A 21,583-nucleotide genomic window follows, 5' to 3' on the forward strand; every position below is an offset into this window, starting at 1 on the left:
AGTCAGCCAGACATTATGTTTGTGGTTTATTTATGTGCTCGCTTTCAAGCTAATCCAATGCTATCTTATTACACTGCAGCTAAACACATTCTTAAATATTTTAAATACACTCAAAATGTGTGTCTTTGATATCCCAAAAAGTCAAGTATTAACCTTTTTGGATATTCAGTGTAGATTATCGTGAACATTGCTGTCAACTTTGCTTTCGTACTAGCCATAAAGGACGAATCTATCGTGAACATGTTCACCATTCTTGAGGAATCTTGGCTAAAAGGTTTCTAGGGTGCAGCTTCCAATATTCAGAGACTATGTTGAAGGAGTTGTTCGATACAACCAAAATGGAACATAAATCAGTCATCTGCACAGTTCAAGGAACCAACATCACTATCACCCAGAAGCTGTTTGCAGAAATGTTTGATCTACTAACGGTTGGCATCACATCCTTCTCAAATCTTCCAGATGGTAACTATGCCAATTGGAAGGTGGAATTCTCAATATCCAGTTCTCCACTATCTGCTCCTACTAGTCAAAAATAGATATGAAGGTGGAGTATTGGCTGTTGACAGATATTGTGGCTAAGCCGTTGCTGGCCAAAGCAAGAGCTTTTGACAAGATTACCACAAAAAAATTTATTGTCTCAGCCACCATCGCCTCAAAGTTGGCCATTAGTTGGTTTGATATCCTATTCAAAATTTTCACAGCTATGACGAAGAAAGAAGCCCAGTCCCAAGGGTTTGCTATTCCACTGTGCTATCTCTTGGAGCAACTGAAAGTGAAGGTCATGGAGGATGCGAAGCTCCACAAAGTAAAATTGTTTGATTGTGCTACATATGAATCATATCGTCTGAAAAACCTACACACTGGAGTTGAACTGTTGGAGGTCAAGAAAAAAAAAGTCCAGGATGAACGAAAGAAAGTTTCAAAGCCGACTAGGAAACCTGCCAAACAGACATAACGAAGCTGGTGCTCTCCTCAGATACAGACTTTGAAGAAGCTATGGACAAGGTTGCCCTGACACAAGTATTCTCTGGAAAGAAAAACAGTCGAACAAGCCCAAAATAAAAAAGATCAAAATGATCAAGCACGTCTCTGAGCCGTTGGTACTAGCACTTATCACAACCGTTTCAATTTATAGTTTGAAGGGTATTAGGATGGTTGTACCTAAAATTGTCACCATCCGGTTTGGATTGCCTCTCGTTGACCCAAAGGCCAAAAAAAAACGGCGTTCTGATCAAAGAGCTCAAATTTTCAAATGTTCAAGCTGCCATAAACTTGACCATGGAAAGGGTCAATGAAATTGCAAAGAAACGGATGATATATTTTGATTCAAATGTTCAAGCTGCCATAAACTTGACCATGGAAAGGGTCAATGAAATTGCAAAGGAACAGATGATATATTTTGACAAATGGGTGAACTGCCACACCGTCGTTCTGTTCGATACAATTTGGCATACCAATACTCTAAAAGAATTGGACATTTTTGAGCTGAAGATGCTCAAGTGGGCGTAAGCAAATGTTATCTCCGAAGCTCTTCAGCGGCGAGATGACACGGCTGTGATAAGCCAACTCAAAATGGATGTACTATCCCTATCCATGATGGTGAAAGTCAAGAGACATGATCTTCAGTTTACGGTAGATGAAAATGCTGCATCAGTCTTTCACTTAGGAGAAAGTTAAACCGATCGACAACCAGCCGCTGAGACAATTCCAGTAGTTTTCAGGGAAATTCAAACCGCTGCTAAAGAAGTTCAAGTTGTTGTTGAAGAAGGTCAAGCTGCAATAGAGGCAATTCCAGTTGCTGCTCAAGCTGACACTGAGATGATCGAGAAAATTCCAGCCGGAAGCTCAGAGGCTCGAACTGATGTTGAAACCATCATTCAACGAGTCAAGCCGAATACTTAGAACAAAATGAGAATCTAATGCACGTGCTTCTCCTAAATCTCTCAGTCAAACTCATACAAATCTCACAGAGATTCTACTGATCTCTATGGATGAAGCTTTCCATTCTCTATCCCAATTTAAGTTTGATCAAAGTAAAATGGATCACTATTTCAAATGATCAAAGATTTTACAACTACGAGAGATGAACATGAGTATGAAGGAAAACCAAATTTGGAATCTCTGACAAAAATTACAGTCGCTGATCAAATATTTTAAGATCTTATTGTTTCAACCAAAATTCTGTCTGGTCAAGATATTGTTATCTTCTCTAGACAGCCTGGCACAGACAATGTGGGTGATCCACGCTCTGAAGACTTGGAAATTCTAGCTATTGAATTAACTATTCACCTGTAAGTTGATAATTCATCTGTTCCATTCCTCCAACATCTATATTTTCAACCGGGTTCTCCAATTATTGAAGAAAACATCTCTTTCTGATCTCAATTTGGATATCTGATCAGAATTTGACGACAATTCTCCAAAAATATGCTCGATCAAGTATTTTGCTCACTCTGTTGCATTTGAAATTATTTGGAAAAATATTATGCGAGATCTTGGTTTTTTAGAAAAGAGTTGTAGTCTTTTCACCACCGATATAGCATTTGTCAAACGTTAATCTGAATCTTTGGGCCTAACCTTGTCAAGTTAAATTAACACATCCTAGCAAACAATAAAAGCCTGACTAGATCATATTCACACCAATCTTGGCCGCCGGTTACAAGAAATCTTGGAGTATATGCAAAAGGTTGATGTCAAAAAAGGAAAAATAGAAGACTATAAAATCCTGAAGAGCAGAAAATACGAGCAGAAAGGGTTAATTTGAAGATGATAGGAGACAATCAGAAGAAGAGAGGAAAAAAAAAAGGGTAGTAGTGGCAGCAGTTCGAGGATTTTGTTTTGACTTTGTAGGTATAATAGGTTTTCAAATTTATGCGTTTGTAGCAATGTAATTTCATTATCTCAATGAAATAAAATTCATTTTTATGATCTTAAATTTTTTTTATAACTTATTGTATAATTTTACAGCTTGGTTTTGTTATCAGCAAAAAGTGAGAAATTGTTTGAATATTTTCTATTACCCTAAATTAGTAGTGTGATTGATACAATAAATAAATGAGAGATTTACCTAAATAGACTTTACACAATTGCTATAATCAATTTTAGTCTTCAGTTAAATTAATTTACCAAAATAATCTTTTTATCATATCAAATTACAAAGATATCCCCTATCTTTTAAATCATATTCACTATCAATTTATTCATCTCAAACTCTTTATTTTATTATCTCATCAATTTCGTGCGTATAGAGGCGGCCGTGAAATACATCAATCCTATTTCTTTAAGCAAGTATGAATTTCTTTTTTTCCACTTAACTTTTACGTAAAAAAAATTGATTTTATATTGATAGTACTGTGTGAGTAGTTATATGGGTTATGACAAAATCAGTTTGTTACTAATTTTTTTTATGTCAAATCATTAGAATATATTGCCTAGAACTGATTGCTGTAATTTTGATTTTAATTTTTTTAATATTTGACTTGATTATTTTCATGAGCAACAATCGTAATTAAAATATTATAACTTTGGTGTTTTCGTATGCACTAATTCAAACTAACCATTCATAATTTTATTAAAATATGTTTATTGATATAAGTAAGTAGTATTAAAAAATTAATATCTTATAAATTAAATAAAACAGAACAAATGTTAAATCAATTCTATAAAAAAAATAGATAATTAAATAAATGAATCAAGAAAATGGAACATGTGTGGTCATAAAAAAAGGGTATTTTAGGATTTTTAAATTATATAAGACATAATGCAAATTATGTAATAAAGAAGGTCATTTTTAAAATTATGACTTTGAAATAGACTAGAATAATCAATTTCCCTAAATAATATCAAGATGTTTAAGGATCCGACCCCTCATTTTATTGTAAAACATGTTTTTAAGATCACTTGATTATTTTAAGCCGTTCTGTCTAGAAATCAAATTGCTGAACTTTATTGAACTCCGGCTACAGGACATCCTTTGACAAGTAGTCAGTCCAAACTATTGAACGCAGTGCGTGAGTTCAAATCGTTGTTTTCTAACCGCACTGCATAAATGTCAGTATTGAGAAGTCCCAAAAGGAAGGTGCATTTCGAGTCATTCTGTTTAAATCTCAATATATAAAGATTACAAAGTATCCTACCAACTTTCGAAATGACAAGAAGCCATTATATCCGGATATGGTTTGTCAGCTTTATCAAAAGTGTGAACTTAAAGTCAATAGATCATTCATGAGCATTTAATGATAAGTACGGAGTATGCCCGTATTGTCGGAAAACAGTAAAGATGGTCGTTGAAAAGATATTTTGACTGTTGAAGCACTCTACTATAAGTTTGTAGTACATCTCAAAGAAGAAGATTAACTGAAACAGTTTCAAATCGTTGAAATTTTCAAGAAAACACGAGTCTGCATATTTCAAAGATTTTTTAGAACACCTAAGAGTTTTTTTTTCTGACTACTCAACCAAAGCACATGCATATCATAATATATGAGATCTACAAAGATCAATCTTTGCTACCTGAACAAGTCAAGTTGTTACAAAGCTGACCATTGGGTCATCATCATTATTTAATTTTTTGTGTTTTCTGGTGAACCGAGAGTTCCTAAACATCCAGACCTTGTAAAGTGATCATTAAGAGTTTCAGTCAATGCAGTGTGACTTATCCTAATTGAAGTCGAATGTTATAAGACATATAGTTTTTTAGTGTAAGTCTTCTTAAGTGGAAGAAAGGGTCGTTGTAAGAGTTTTATCTACGAACATCCATAAAAATTTGTGTCTTTTACTTATGCAATTTCACTTTCTTGCACATTCAAATTTTCAGACTGCTTCTTGTTAAATTGTCAACCGTTGTGTTTATCACTAGCTTAACTGGATTGTTTTCACACTTATTTTATAACAAGTGGTCTAGTAAGGTTAGCCATTAAAGAACACTTCTTAATAACTCAAAAAGGTTAAGAACATCTTAAAGTTTTTCAAAAAATTTTAAAAACTTTTACTCACCCTCTTTAAACTTTAACTCGATCCTAACATACCGAATATCTCAGCAATATCCGACATCAATCTCATATTAGTAATGTGTGGTGTTATGCCAACATGCTACAAAAAGGAACTAAAATAGTAAAATATAAAATAAAATAAAAATCATATTAAACTAAGAAAATGTTGACTAAATAGAGGATCAAAACTAAAAAAAAACTGAAAATAGACTAATATACATAATTAAGGAATTTTATAATTTACCCTTGTAATTATGTATGACTAGTGTATTTAATATTTCGGGAGTCAAATTAAAATATAAGAAGAGTATGACTAGTGTATTTAATATTTCGGCAGTCAAATAAAAATATAAGAAGAGTTATTAAAAACAAACTAATCCATTTTAAGAAAATAAAAATCAATTAAAATGTTAAAAATAAGTTAATATAATTTATTTACATGAATAAAAATAAGATATAAAATGCATCTTCACATCCCAATTATATATATACATAAAAATGTGGATCATTCACTATAGTTAGTGGTTGGGGACAAAATACACTTACTACTAAACAGCTGGACTGCCTTAATTTTTATCCCCCGTAAAGAGAGACAAGCAATGCTAAGGTGGCGAGAAACTCGTTTTCATATATTATAATCCCACAAATTTTTTTTTTTACGAAATTTAAATGGCAAAATCCTACTTTTTTTTCGTAATACTGCTGCTACTCCCCTTCAATATTTCGAGTATGTTTTTATATTTATTTTGTTGTTCGATCCCTCCTACTTTTCCGAGTTTGTGCATCGAATCGAAGAGTTCGCTTTTAAATCTTTGTTTGTGTTTTATTTTATTTGAAGTTTACTAATTCCTGAATTAGTTGAAGTTAGTCTGGTTTGGAATCAAGCAGTTGTTAATTCATTATTTATTCAAATCGTTCTTAATTTGATTTTACTTCATACATGAATCTTTTGAATTGCTTAAATAAAATTCTATTTTATGTTATGTGTTGATGTTGGTTATTTTTCCATTTTGAAAGATGGGTTGGATTTGAAATTTGTTTTGAAAAAATGTTCATTATCTTTATACATTTATGTTCTTGAATTTCCATATGGGTTGCAAATCGAATAGGTCGGAAAAAAAATTGGTGCACATTTAAATGTACGTGCAAGTTTGTGCAGATTCTGAGGTTTCCGTAAGAAGGAAAAAAAAAACTCTATCTCATGTGATTATTATGATTGAGAACTCTTGTGATTATGCAATGTAGGTCGGATAATCTATCCCAACGAATGTAATACGGGGTGTATCCGAATAATCCAGTGGCCATCAGGATTTGCGGGACTCCACATCCCCAAGTACACAGTCCAAATCATCAACGAGGCATGGCATTCTAAAGGCGTATATAATGTTCAGATTGCTTGTCCTGCATTTGCATCCACAACACTGATCAATCCGGCAATTTTCCGCAGGATTGATTTGGTCCATTGTCTGCTGAAAAATGGAAGGATACTTAATCCGGGGGAAGTCATCACATTTGAGTATTCAAATATACTTCCTTATCCTCTATCAGTTGTGAGCATGAAATGCTTGTGACTGATTATCAAGTGAGATTACTATTTCTTTTCATTTCTTATTTCTTTCGTGCGTGTGTGGAAAATGTTGGATTTGTATTCTTGCTATTTTTTATTTGAAAATGAAGATGGGATTTCATTTAAAAAGTGAGAGAAAATGAGTCATTTAATATATAAATTTGTATCACTAATTCGTTTGTGATTTGATGAGAAGGGAAATAAAGAGAAATAGGAACAATTGATGGACTCGAATGCCATTTTCGGGATTATGAAGCTGAATATTTGTGGAGTTTTTATTAGTCTAAAAGGGAGTTGTGAGGGTTTAATATTTGGAGAATCTGGAAATATATACAACTATGAAAGCAGATTCTTATGAAATCTGGAAATATTTCATATTTCAACTATGAAATATATACCCACCCACCTTCTTCCGTCTAGACAGTTTTTTTTACCTTAATATCTAATTTTTCTTATTTATCTCCATATTTTTTCAATAATTTTTCTGTATCGGAATAAAAATTAAAATCAAAATCAATGTCAAACAATATTTTTTTTAAAATAAAAAATCTATATATTATATTTGGCGGCCGCCGATGCGGTTTCTAAAAATCGAAGCGATGAGCAATCACCCACAGTTCTGGTTGATGTTTTTAGAACACTGCTCCAATGTACTCCAGACATAAATTTTCCCAGCAATTGATGAGAAATTGTTAATCTAGAAAGTTACCAAATTTTTGACAGTGTAATTTACATGTTTTCCAATTTCGATTTTAAATCACTAATTTGCAATTTTTTTCAATTTTAATAAACTTTTTATTGGAGTGTCAATATAGCGCTTGAAAATAATGACATGACACAAAAAATTTTGGTGTTGAGCCAAACATTCTTGACGTATCTGATTTCACATCAATACTCTAGTGAAAAACGATTAAAATTGAGAAAAAAATATAATTAATGGACTACAATCATGAATCGACTGACAACATGATCAAAAAATGAAAAACATAAAAGTTATATATAAGATCATATTTTTTACAATAATTATATATTTCTCTAATTATTTATAAGAAAAATTGCTTTTTTGGTTTTATATGTTTGTCTGCTTGTAATTTTAGTCATTTATGTTGTCAAATTTCAGTTATATGAAACTACCAAGTTTTTTTTGTAATTGTAATCTTTTTTCATTGAAAATGTTGATGTATATTGACACTACCAAATTTTTTTTGTAATTATATTGACACTATTCACGTCAGCGTCACATTTAGATGTGTAAATGAATCAAATCGAGAAAAACTTGATGGAAAATTTAAGGCTCGAATTTAGCTCGAATCAATTTTAATGGAGTTCGAGCTCGATTCGAAACTCGATAATTTAAATTTTTTTGTTCCAATTCGGTTCGATTACAACTCAAGTTTGAATGTGGCTCAAAAAATTCGAAAATGTTCGTGAAATATTAGAATAATTACTCGATTACATGTACTCGAAAGGCTCGAAATTTAATAATTTAATAGTTAATTATATTATATCGATAAAATATTAAGGCTCACGAATGGATCGCGAACTATCGAAGTACAAAAAAATTTATGCTCGAGCGGTTAAAAAAAAGTTCGAACATGTTAGAGTTCGGCTCGAATTCGATAAACTCGAATACAAATCAAATATTTTTCCAATCGGCTCGAAAATCTCATGAACTGGCTCAGTTAGTTTACACTCCTAATCACATCAGTGTCATATTGTTGTCACATAAGCATCACGTAGGGAAATGATTAAATTTTTTTTAAAAAAAAGATAATAGAATAAAATAAAATTTGAGAATATAGATGACTAAAATGCAAAAAAAAAGCAATTTTCTTTTATTTATATCTAATTTTTTAAAAAAATTTGGGAATAAAATTTTATAAATAGATCTCGGACCAAGTGACCTTTCTAATATGGTTGTCGCGATGGAACCAATCAAATGTGACTTGACTCGCTAAGTCAATACAGGTAGTCTATACGTGTAAAAGATACGTCACATCAATCCATATGAAAATCTTGATCTGGTCATGCATGGAGCCCAAACCACCGTTGAAAGCATATATGCATTACTGCTATTTTTGCTTGGAGACCAAGTTCAAAGGACATATAAATACTCTGCATATCATAGGCGATTAATAAAGATCCACACGATATCACCAATTGTAACAATTATACATACATATATACGCATCTGATTTTTGATAACATAGTGATCATGTCGAATATATTCGGTACTGAATTCGCAGAAGTTTATGTAATCCGGAAGCTCCACAAGGAGAAGATGAAGAAAATGGAAATGAAGGATCAGGAAGACAAACAAAAGTCAGGTAAGGAGGAAAACAGATGCAGTACTGCTGATTCAGCTGCTGCGAGTTGCTTCTTTCCTATGATCAAGCTCAAGAAAATTCATCCTAAATAATTATTGAACCTCAATTGATGCTATATATATTCTCGCGTGTAATTCCTTTTATTGTAATTATGTATAAAACTTAAACAGTACGTGTACCTTTTCTTTCTTTATTTTCTTTGATCAAACTATACGTGCAGACAATGTAACCGTTGTCACTATGTACGTAAGTGTGTATTTTTTTAAAATGACGATGAAATCCGCGATTGTTATAATTCGTTGTGCACTTAGTAAACTCTCGGGCTAACGTAGTAACATGGAATCCACGTTAATCAGGTAAATCATTTTGGACAAACTATGTGCAACAGGTTTGTCCGAGAAAGTGTTGGTAGGGGAAATTGAACTTATGACCATTTATCAAAGATCAAATGCTCACTTACTCCATCAACTTGGACACCCGTAAGAGCGTGTATTCTTTGGCATTGGCCACGGCTCCATTATTATCACTGTTGTGTGATTTTCGCTCGCGAGCGCACAATGTCAACTTTTAACATGTGACAAGTAAAGTATCGTTTTTAGGATGACTGAAAATTTATATTCACACTAAGTACTATAATTAAAATAATCTCAATTTTATTTATAAAATCAAGGCGAAGATTTCAATAAACTAAAATAAAGTAAATAATATGAAATTTTAAGGACGACTTGATACACAATTTTAAATGAGTTAATCTGTATACAAAGATTTCGATCAATTTTCATTCATGCAAATCATATTAATTGGTAATATCACATATTCCAAATTATAAGTCAAGAAACCTTAAGTGTTGTTTACCAAGTATCTTGATTGGCGAATAAATTTTAAAATTTTAATTTCCATATCGATATCTCTATCAGAAATCAAACATCAAAATAATTTAATCAAGTTTTATGATTCTCTTTCAAACACTTCAAAATAAATTGTACGTACGTAGGCCTCCAGAACTCCACAAATATCCTAGGTTGTCTTCTTATTATCCTATTCAAAATTTCTCTGAGTGTCAGATTTCGAATAAACATAACATTCAATTTGTGATCAGTAAATTGAAAGTCAAATAAAGCAAGAATACACAAATAAATTTTAAGAACTAATACTAATATAAAAAATAATATTCGAAATATGAAATTCAAATCAAGCAACACCAATATCTAGAAACAACCAATATGTTTATGATGAAATAATTGAACACAAAGACATATTAAAAAATGTCATCGATAATTCAATGCAAAAAACAAAATACAGATTAAAAATAAATCTCCGACCCCAGATGAATTTCTCTATCCTATGATTCAATTATCCATTTTTTGTTCTCTCATGCATGTCTCAAATTCATGTCCCAAGCCTCATTGAATACATAATCGTATGATTGTGTTGTTTGGGTGTTGTGTTTTCTAGGGTGAAAGGATGATGAAAAATGTTATGCCCTTTCAAAAACAGTTGTCCTGTCATATTTATATCATTAACCGACAAAAAAAGACACACAAAGCTCCGTACATATAGGTTTCTGCGTGAACGAGTACCTTGTGCTCGAAAATCGACTCTTCTGCAACTTTTGGGCAGCAAACGTTAGGCGTGTTCATCGGTCGATTCAGTTCGGTTTTTTATTTCTGTTTTTTCGGTTTTCGGTTTTACAAATAAATAACCCGATATCTAAACCATTTTCTTCGGTTCGGTTCGATTTTCTACCGAAATGGTTCGATTATTTCTTTCGGTTATTTTGATTTTGATACAATTATTTAAATTAATCAGATAAATATATTATAAAATATAATATGTTATTTTTTTTCATTATTTCTTAGTAAAACATTTAAATATAAATTCTAAATAAATTACATATACAATAATCAACAAAATATTATTCAAAATAATTCATCATTCACTTATATCATCTCAAAAAATATATATAAAAAATAAAATTATTAATTTAATGAAATTTTGGTTTTTTTCGGTCGGTTCGATTTTGACATATATAATATGAAACCGAAATAAATAAATTTTGGTTTTAACATTTATATCCGAATTATAAAATTCAGTTTTCGATTTTTTCGGTCTGTTCGGTTTTGACATATATAATCTAAAATCGAAAAAAATAAATTTTGGTTCTAACATTTATATCCGAATTATAAAATTCAGTTTTTGGTTCGATTCAATGTTCGGTTTTTTCGATTTGGATTTTCGTTTTTCTCGGTTTTATCCGAAGTTTGAACAACCCTAGCAAGCGTAGCACACGTGCTGGTTTTTGAGTGTGGGTGAGTTGCAGATTCTGCCCGCTTTTTTCATTTTTGCTCTTTTTGTCGATTTTCATGCTTTTTCATATAATATGAATATAAATAAATATTAGCTCATGTTTATGTTCAAAATAAATGAAAAATATCAAATTAAGGACATATAAACGTGAAAAATTAAGGACCCATCAATCACAATAGAGTTTATATGTTCATGCAAGTTCGGAACAACTTCCAGATCTTTCAATAACTCACGAAGGCAAACTGCCTCTTTTGCTGCTTCACAAGCTGCTACATACCGGGCCTCCATAATAGAATCAGCAACACAAGTTTTCTCGACACTTCTCTATATAATGACTCCATTCCCCAAAGTGAACACCACACCAAAAGTGGATTTTCTGGAGTCTCTATATGATTGGAAATCAGAATCTATATGTCCAATAGGAATTCAATCTCCACGAGAATATACTAAAATATAGTTTCTTGTCCTTATCATATATTTTGAGTATGTGCTTCACTGCGACCCAATGATCTAATCCTCTATTAGACTTATATTGACTAACCACTCCCATTGCAAAACATTTTCGTGTCTTATACACGACATTGGTTACATGAGACTACCAACTCCTGATGCATAGGGAATTCGTCTCGTACTTTATTCCTCTTGTGGTGTTTCAGGACAATACTCTTTTGAGGGATGAACTGCATGCCTATAAGGTAAATTGCCTTTCTTGGAGTTTTGCGTCGCAAATCTGACAAGAACGTTTTCGATTTATGATGTTGAGACAATTCTTGAAGCTTATTTTTGTGATCTCGAATAATCTTAATCCCAAGAACGTAGCTTTCTTCAATCTCGAAGACGTAGAATGATAAGCCTTTGAAAAGTAATTCGAAAGATTTTGGATGGTAATTTGCGGACTTTGTGGTTCCTAAGAATTTGTATAAGTTGAAATATAAGTTGTGTATAAAAATTATCATTGGTAGAATTTATTAGACGGAACAACATATTGCCGTGTGAGAATTTTTCGGACGAGGATAAAATGAAGTGTAAGAATTCAATTGAAGAAGAAAGAAAAAAAAAAGAAACACAAGAATACAAATGAAATGGGGGTGAGAGAAGAAGTTGTTCTTGATGAATATGAGGAAGATGAAGGGAGTCTAGGGAAAAGTAAAACCCACTTATTATTCGCCATATGGACCGATTTGCTTGTCATTGACCTCAATTCTTCATTGAATGGAAGTAAGAAGATAAAACAACAACAAAATATCATTGATGCAATTTGGAAGCAAATTAAGAACATGTAGTGTGCACCAATATGTAGCTCAATGAGTGAATGAGTCCGATATTCCTATTCATGCCATTGACAATGATAGCTTGAAGTAGTTTGTAGAAGGGATTGGTCAATTTAGACCGGGTTATCATCCTCCAACTCAATACGTATTAAGGAAACCCTTATTGAAAGAAGAGGTAGGAAGAATTAAAAGTCTATTAAAAAAGCAAAAAAGAAGAAAGGACTTTGAATGGTTGCTCAATTTTGACCGATGCTTGGAACGACCAGAAAAGAATAAGTATTATGAATTTTTGTGTCAATTGTAAGGAAGACGCGACTTTTCTTTCTTCGAGGGAAGCATCGGATGAAGCACACACCGAGAATTATATTTTCGAATATGTGGACAAGTGCATGAAAGAAGTTGGGCCACAAAATGTAGTTCAAATAGTAGCAGACAATGTTTCAAATAAAATGACAGCGAAATATTTTTCGAAAGAGAAGAAGCCACATATATTCTGGATTTCACGTGCAACTCACACCGTGAATCTTATGCTTCAAGGAATTGGGGACTAACTTAAATTCAAAAAGGTGATGGAGAAGGCGAAATGCTTCACCATCTTTATTTATGCACATCACAAGACATTGTCAATTATAAGGAAGTTCACAAAAAAAAAAGGGACATTGTGAGGCAGGGAATAACAAGATTTGCAGCCGTTTTTCTAACTTTGCAAAGCGTGATATAGCAGAAAAATGAATTGAAAGCTATGGTTGCTAGTGAGGAATGGAATATATGCTAACGTTCAAAGAGTTTTAAGGGGAAGGCGACATATAATTCCGCTTTGAGTGCCTCTTTTTGCAATGGGTTAAGTTTTTGCTTGAAGGTTTTGTTCCTTTAGTTAAGGTACTTTGTTTTGTTGATGTGTAAAAGAAACCATCTATAGGTTTTACAATGGGACAAATATAATTAATAGAATAAATTATATGTACGTTTTATTTAATTAAATTTTAATATGAAACTATTAATTTTGTTAAATTTTTTACGTTTGCTATGTTTGTTATTAATTCAATAAAGTTTCATAATAATTGATTTAAGAATTTTTTTCAATTCAAATAAAAATAATTCAAGTAATATTAATCAAGGTTAGCAAAGAAAGAAATTATATATTTCAGCCCAATGAGTTTGTTGGTATGAAAATTTAGCGGGGTCATGTATTTGTAGTACAAAGGTATTATTTTAAGAAATTTTAATGTATAAAAATTTTAATAGGGCAATTTTCCCATGACAATGCTCTACAATTGACTATTGAGTGTCTTATTAGAGTTCTCTTCGTGGGCCTTACCGTCCAACTATCCAGCTTTTTTGCATTAATTAGAAACAAGCTTGAAGGGACAAATCAATGCGATATACATAAGTACAAATAAACAAATTAATGCAATTAATTAGATTCCAAAATATCTCTTTTAAAAAATTATATTCCTAAATAAAGTGGAAGAATTGAACCATCACAAAAACTCACATAGTTGTCTCAGTGATCAATTTTGTGAGATGTAGTTCTCACCCGATCAATGAAAAAGTATTACTTTATATGTCAAAAATATTATATTTTTCCACCATATATATGGAACGGTTCTACCCGTCTCGTAAATATAAATCCAGACTTACTCTTGAAACAAATATTTTGGCAATTGGTTCGGAGATCTTAGCCAAGAAATTCAACGATTATCATTAGCAAGATGGGCTAAAATTCGATATAGTAAATTTTATATGTTGATGCTTTTTCAAAAACAAGTGTCGTCCATTGATACAAGCGTTTTATTGCACTGCATAATCTTGCAATCTAGCCAATATGAAATAAAAAAACGAGTAGTACGTAGTACAAGATCTTCCACCCCATGCACCGTAGTGTGTATATATATAATATTGGATTTGATTAATACGGTCTTTCTCCGATGTAGTTTCCCGGCGGATCATAATTACATGTCATGAAAACTCCCCGTCCACCATAGCAAACAACTCGGGCACACCCGATTCTCCTCGTGTCCCTCCAAACAATCTGAGTGTAATGCCCGCATACCATTCCATAGGCACAAGAATTCGACCGGTACTTGTATCCCTGCCTCTCCGACACCCATGCGTTGGCTGCCTGAACCGGACTCCACCCGTTGCCGCTACCCCAAAATATGTTCTCTCCATAGGGCCCACTCGAGTGCTCTAGCGCACAGTCCACACGCCTCTTGTTTGCATACCATGCTGCGTACTTTTCGAGCTTTGCATCCCACACCAACGGCGGCAATCGCAGGACGGCTCGGGCGGCGTTTTGGGGACCCAAAAATTGTTTGGTGTAACTTTGGGGTGTGACAGCGGCCTTGGTGTAATTTGTTGTGATGATGAAGAGGAAAATGAGAATAAAACCATGCATGGTTTTCATTTTTGAGCTGCTTCTATTTGTTTTCATGCATTAGATATATATAATTTGGACACTACAGGTTCTCGTCTTACGTTGAAATATTTATAAGAAGGAATTTTAGGGTGATTGAATTTTAAAGAGTTCACAAAGTCAACGATCATTGGTGGCACCCATGTTCGATAATGATTGCCACGCACATCTTTTGCTTGTCAAATTTAACCATGATTTTTGCCCTTCACATAATAACTTTATTTATGGATATAAAGTATATTAATTAATTTGTATGGGTAGCGTGATTGTACAGTTTTTTATATTTTTCGAAAAAATTTACTTGGATTTTAATCAAAATTTTGTGATTTATATTTTAAGTCACGATTATTAATAATTTAATAAAAACATCATTCTTATTTGCTGGGATATTCGATATTATACTTTAATATCTAGATTTGGATCATGTACTGTGTCTGAAAACATAACATCTGATGATGTGCATTTTTATACAAGATGATCGGTTGATCATCTGATGGACCTCACACAGCGTCAGAAAAAATTGAAAAATTGTCAGAGGAAACGAGATGATCAACTGATCATCTCGTGTAAAAAGTGCACAGCACCTGATATTGTATTTTCAGCCACAGCAGAGGATCCAAATCCTTAATATCTGTTATGTTACTGGGATAACCTTTGACATTTGGCTTAAGATTTCTACCAATATATACATACAATCAGTAAACTCACGGCCTTTAAGCTTTTTTGGGGGGGATTTTTTTATTATTAAAAATCAGTGATGATAAATTTTTATTTTTGTATAAATTATAAATTAGATGTTTAATTATTATAAACGGAGACATTTTGTCTTTTGATATGGTCGGAATCATCGGCTCTATCAAAGTATAATCACCTCAATTTGCGGGATCATGATTTATATCACCTGCTCTCACTTTCTCACACACTCAATTTGCGGAAGATGATTTAAAAATTAGATAGTTATCATGAATAGTTCATGTCATAATAAATTATACATATAAAAAAAATTAGTAGAATGATCGAAATTTTATTACATTATCAAGAGCAATTACATCTGAAATAAAGGTTGAAGAGAGTAAAATCATCTTACTTGACTAAACATTGAAGCAGTGACTCTGTCTAAAACGTGAGTCTTCTGATTCGTTGATCTATATGCAAAGAGTAAGTCTCTTGTGAGACGGTCTCACGAATCTTTATCTCTGAGACGGGTCAACCCTACCGATATTTACAATAAAAAGTAATATTCTTAGCATAAAAAGTAATATTTTTTTCATGGATAACCCAAATAAGATATCCGTCTCACAAAATACGTACGACCCATGAGACCGTCTCACACAAGTTTTTGTCATATGCAATAGAGAAACTACAATTTGATAAATCCAAATCTAGAGTTTTGTAGTCATCTATAATTAATCCAAAGCTTGAAGACTCTGAAATTGAATCATTGGGTGACGTCATGACCATTTGAGCATAATATTCAACAATAACATTTTGAATTTTCATTCATTTGAGCTAGCTGAGTGCTTCACGAAGGCCCAAAACGTCCTTTATAGTTTGGGTATAAGTACTAACTATATTTTTCCATACATTAAATTGTAGATATTAATCGACCCTGTGAGGATGGAACCATAACCTAAAAAGGGGTTAGAAAAAATAGTCGCATCGACATTGCATTTTATTTGTCTCTCTAGAGGCTTGCTCTACATGTTAGAGTAGATGTCCTGCAAGCCAACTGTTGACTAGGGATTTTATTGACTCAGTTGTAAAGAACAATCTTTATTTTAATATAATTCATTATTTCATGGTTTGTTATTTCTTTATCTGTATACCCATGTTATCAAACATAGATAAAGACCTTGATTATACTTTAATACAAATGAATCGTAATTCGATGTTGAAACTCGTTTGTAAACACTGTATAATCTAAATTCGTTCCTAGTCGATTCAGCCGCCTAAAACATGGATAAAGGTCGCTTGAGCTTGAGACTAGCATCTGTGATGTTGTGTACTGCGTTTCTTGGTAAGGGCATAGAGATGTCCAAACATGCAGATGGGTAGTCATATGATGATTATACCGAACAACCCTCCCTCGGACTTTCCAAGTGGTTATCATTCATCGAGAGGATAAGTCCGTAGTTATGATTGTAGACCATTAGTCCTTACGACCCGGGACAACACTGAGGCTCTATATGCTAGGGTTGTGCTTTGACTCGTTTACAGGCTCCAGGAGAGTCATCAGGTGGCGAGGTTGGGTACAATTGCGACACATATAGGAGCCAGTGCATTGTAGTCGGGGATTCACCGCTCACCTACGGGTGTGGATATCCTGTGTGATCTGATGAAATAATAGTGCATGGAATCTCTGGCCAGAGTATAAGATGTACGTTGGAGAAAGAGTTCTTCAATAGTACACGCGATGTCACTATTATGGTTATCACATAGTTATCGAATTAATATGCAACCCTCGATGAACCAATGGTTGCAGATTCGATCGAGATATATGAGATGAAGGGACCGTACTGTATGTTAATCATAACCGACTGGTTCTTGCATGCACTATAAGTGATACCTAGGGAATCATGGGGCGATGCTACTAGACGCTCTTACCACGATTCGATGGGTTTAATCAGAAAATGGTTTCTGACATTCTCATGATCAAATGTTGTACATGAAATGGGGCGAATTAGGGTAAGCCCGAATAAAGAAAAATGTCCTGAATCACAAAGAGTTGTGAACCCACGGCTAGCTGTATCCCTGAACCATTGAGGGTCACACAAGCACTGATTTACTTGTTCTCTTTGAGATAATAAATTCAATGAGTTGAATTTATAAGAAATAAGTTTGATATGATCAATCGATAAGCTTATAAATAAAGTTTATAAAAGCTTATACAAATTTTGAGAGCATGCNTCAAAAGGTTTTTAAACCATCTTGTTTTCTTGATCTCAAATACAAAATCTTCTACACTTTCTAGTGCAAGTTAGAAGAGGAACAATTATTTCAGTCGTGGACCTGATTCGGAGATCGAAGAAAGTTCGTACGGATTTACAACAAGAGCTATATCCGTTAATACCGGAGTAGTTGGTGCAAAGTGAATTAATTCACTAAAGGTATAACTTTTCTAAACATCCTATGTATGTTTTGTTAAAATCATACGAGTGTCCAAAAATTATTTTGTTTTTTAAAATAAAATAAAAATTTAAATTTCCGCTGCGTTTTGGGCACGTAGAAAACCGAGATCCAACAGTGGTATCAGAGCCAGGTTCTCTTTATCGTATGGTTTAAATCATGTTGAATAATATTTCTAACCACACAAGAAAATTTTTCAGAAAATTGATGCACCATAAAAATTATTTTTATCAGATTTTCCAAAAAAAAAATTTTAATTTTTGGAAAATTAATAACTTTCTTGTAAAATAAATAATCAGAATATGATTTTAATTATTTATGGTAAAAATGAGTTTTATAAGAATTCAATTATTATTGAATTAATTGGAAATTAAATAAAAGTGTTTATTTAATTTACTAAATTCTTTAATAATTGTGGTGGTTAGTGATAATATTATTAGATGCATGATTTAATCAATTAATTAAATTTGTTTAATTAATTGATGTTAATATTTGATATTAAATGCATGAAGGATGATCGAGAGCCTTGACCAATGTGTTAGATGTATGTTAGGATATTTTACTGTTTTATTCATTTTGTTAATATTTGATATTATTAAAGTGGGCCTGGTTTATGGCTCGTTCCCACCCCATGAGATGTATCCCTTATGTGCCATGGCCATTTAAATATAATTATTAGAAATAGTGAGAGATCAAGACTGGAAGATGGTGGGCCCGGAACACAAGATGAAGACATGTAAAATATTGGAAGCTCTTGTAATAGTTGCATTTGCATCCCTGCATTCACCTAGGTTTTGGACCTGGATCCATGTCTGGCTCACATGGATCTATTAGTGTTGGCGATCAATCATCCTTATTTATTGTTGAATGTCATATTATGATATATGCGATATATAGTAGTATGCATGTATGTATATTATTAAATAATATAGTTGCATGAATCCGGCAAGCATACAAACATGGCACGCGTTTTTATAAAATAAAATGATGAGACAATTTTGAAATTAAAATCCCTCATTTTAAATTTATATCAAACCGAAAAAGCTAAAATTAAAAGAGTTTAATTTTTCTTGCCTTCCATCAACCGTGGTTGCATGTTGATCGCTACCCGCGGACAGTGTCTGGCTCATATTATTGGAGAGTCCTGTACGCCGGAAAGCTGTGACTTCCACCGGACATATGATGTGAATTGAGTGGAACTCCCATGATTTCGGCTCATATTATTGGGGGAACTCATGGCGACCGTCTGCTACAATTCAATATTGATGGGTTGGTTTGACAAGTGAAAATAAACGACGTCATATTATTGGGTCCTTATTAAACGTGAGGCAAAACACGCGGAGGCTGCATAGGGATGCAATTGGATTCTACCTTTTAGAAATTATAATTGGCTGATATTATTCGGGATTATAATTGGCTAATTGGACTCTACGTGCGTACTAAGGAAATACGATTTCTCTTTTTCATCAGAGGGTGGTGGAAATGTCAAAATAATGGAAGGGTAATTTATAAAATAAAAATCCATATTTTATATCTTAAAATTATTTTAAAATAATCAGTAACAATTATCTGTTTTTCTTTTCAGTATATTTGCAATGACGTCACGCAATCCACTTTCAATCATTGTCGATCAAAACAAGTTGACTGGCCCTAACTATAATGACTGGTTTCGAAATTCAAAAATTTTTCTGAGCTCGGAAAAGATTCTGTATGTGCTTGATAAAAAGCCACCGAAGGAGGCAGCTTCGGACATCAGTGAGACTGAATTAGCTAAGCTTGAGAAGTGGTGGGACCATGATCTCCAAGCTAAGAGCTATATGTTGGCTTCTATGTCGAATGAACTTCAGAGGAGGTTCGAGGAGGCTGTGAATGCTGCTGACATTCATCTTCATCTGAAAGAGTTGTATGGAGTACAAACTCGATCAGAGAGACATGCTACTGTGAAAGAACTCATGACTACACGTCTGCGAGATGGGACTTCGGTCCATGAGCATGGTGTTAGGATGATTGGGCTCATCGAGAAATTGGTAGGACTCGACGTGGTTATTCCTGCTGAGCTCTCGACTGATATTATCTTGCTGTCACTGCCCCCCTCGTTCAATGGATTTGTGGTTAATTTTAACATGAACAAGCTTGAGGCCACCCTTGAAGAGTTGGTCAATATGCTTACCACTTATGAGGCCACAATCAAGAAAGAAAAGCATGTTCTTCTAGTGGGCTCATCGTCCGATATGAAGAAAGGAGCCCAAAATAAAGGCAAGAAGCGTTCTGCCCCACCAAAGAAGAATAAGCCCAACAAAAAGCCATACAAGAAACCCACTTCGGGGCCCTCAAAGCCCGACAAGTCAGAGCATGTCTGTTTCCACTGCAAGAAGCCTGGACATTGGAGGCGTAACTGCACGGAGTATCTTGCCCAGGAGCGTTCTGGCCATGGTATGTTTTACATAGAAGTAAATGTCTCAATTAATTCATCTTCTTGGGTATTGGATACCGGATGTGGTTCTCATCTTTGCAATGATTTGCAGGTGATGGCAAGAAGCAGGAGACTTTGAGATGGCGAGACATTTCTAAGATTGGGGAATGGAGCAAGGGTTGCTGCAACTGCTATTGGAGATGTTACTTTGATTTTGAACAATAATTTTAAGTTACTTTTGAGAGACGTTTTATATGTTCCTGAATTGGTTAAAAACATTATTTCTATTTCTATGCTTGATAGAGATGATTATTCTTGTGTTATTGCTAAAGGTGTTTGCAATATTTACAAGAATGAATGTTTGATAGGAACCGGCGAATTAATGTACGATCTCTATAACTTAAAATTGAAAGATATTCCGTTGAACAATATCCAAGCACAAAAGAAAACAACAAACAAAAGAAAGTTAGATGATCTAAACCCCGCACAGATATGGCACGCTAGACTAGGTCACATTTCCCAAAGAAGGATGCACAATCTAGTGGGAAAAGGCATGTTTGACTTGTCAAACATAAATTCTCTACCTACTTGTGAGTCATGTCTAAAAGGAAAAATGACCAAGGCTTCCTTTAAGGGAAACGTGGAACGTGCACATGGTCTACTGGATTTGATCCACACAGACGTTTGTGACCCGCTAAGCGTTAGCACAAAATATGGGCAATCCTACTTCGTTACCTTTACTGATGACTATTCGAGGTATGAGTATGTTTATTTGATGAAACACAAATCTGAAGCATTTGAAAAGTTCAAAGAATTCAGATCTGAAGTAGAAAATCAGCTAGAAAAAAGTACTAAGGCACTTCGATCTGATCGATGTGGAGAATACTTAAGTGCTGAATTTTTGGGTTATCTAAAAGATAATGAGATTCTCTCACAGTGGACTTAACCAGCAACACCACAATTGAATGGTGTTTCAGAACGTCGTAATCGAACGTTGATGGACATGGTTCGATCTATGATGGGATTCACTGAATTGCCTATATCGTTTTGGGGATTTGCGCTTGAAACTGCGGCAATGTTGTTGAATAATGTCCATACCAAAGCAGTGGATAAAACACCACATGAGATATGGATGGGGAAACCTCCCAAGTATTCTTACTTGAGA

The 21,583-nt window shown here is 33.5% G+C and overlaps 1 protein-coding gene across 1 annotated transcript; it reads right to left on the reverse strand.

Moving 5' to 3' along the window:
* Window positions 1-14,176: 14,176 nt before the first annotated feature.
* On the reverse strand, window positions 14,177-14,927 carry LOC140956269 (pathogenesis-related protein PR-1-like). The gene has a single exon (XM_073412975.1). The coding sequence runs from the start codon at window positions 14,895-14,897 to the stop codon at window positions 14,373-14,375; it is 525 nt and encodes a 174-aa protein (XP_073269076.1). The 5' UTR covers window positions 14,898-14,927; the 3' UTR covers window positions 14,177-14,372.
* Window positions 14,928-21,583: the final 6,656 nt, after the last annotated feature.

Source organism: Primulina huaijiensis, chromosome 13, assembly GCF_012295235.1.
Source record: "Primulina huaijiensis isolate GDHJ02 chromosome 13, ASM1229523v2, whole genome shotgun sequence".
In the NCBI taxonomy this organism is placed as follows: domain Eukaryota; kingdom Viridiplantae; phylum Streptophyta; class Magnoliopsida; order Lamiales; family Gesneriaceae; genus Primulina; species Primulina huaijiensis.

Excerpts from the sequence above, each read along its gene's own strand:
- LOC140956269 (XM_073412975.1), bottom strand. The coding sequence starts at position 14,897 with ATGAAAACAAATAGAAGCAGCTCAAAAATGAAAACCATGCATGGTTTT.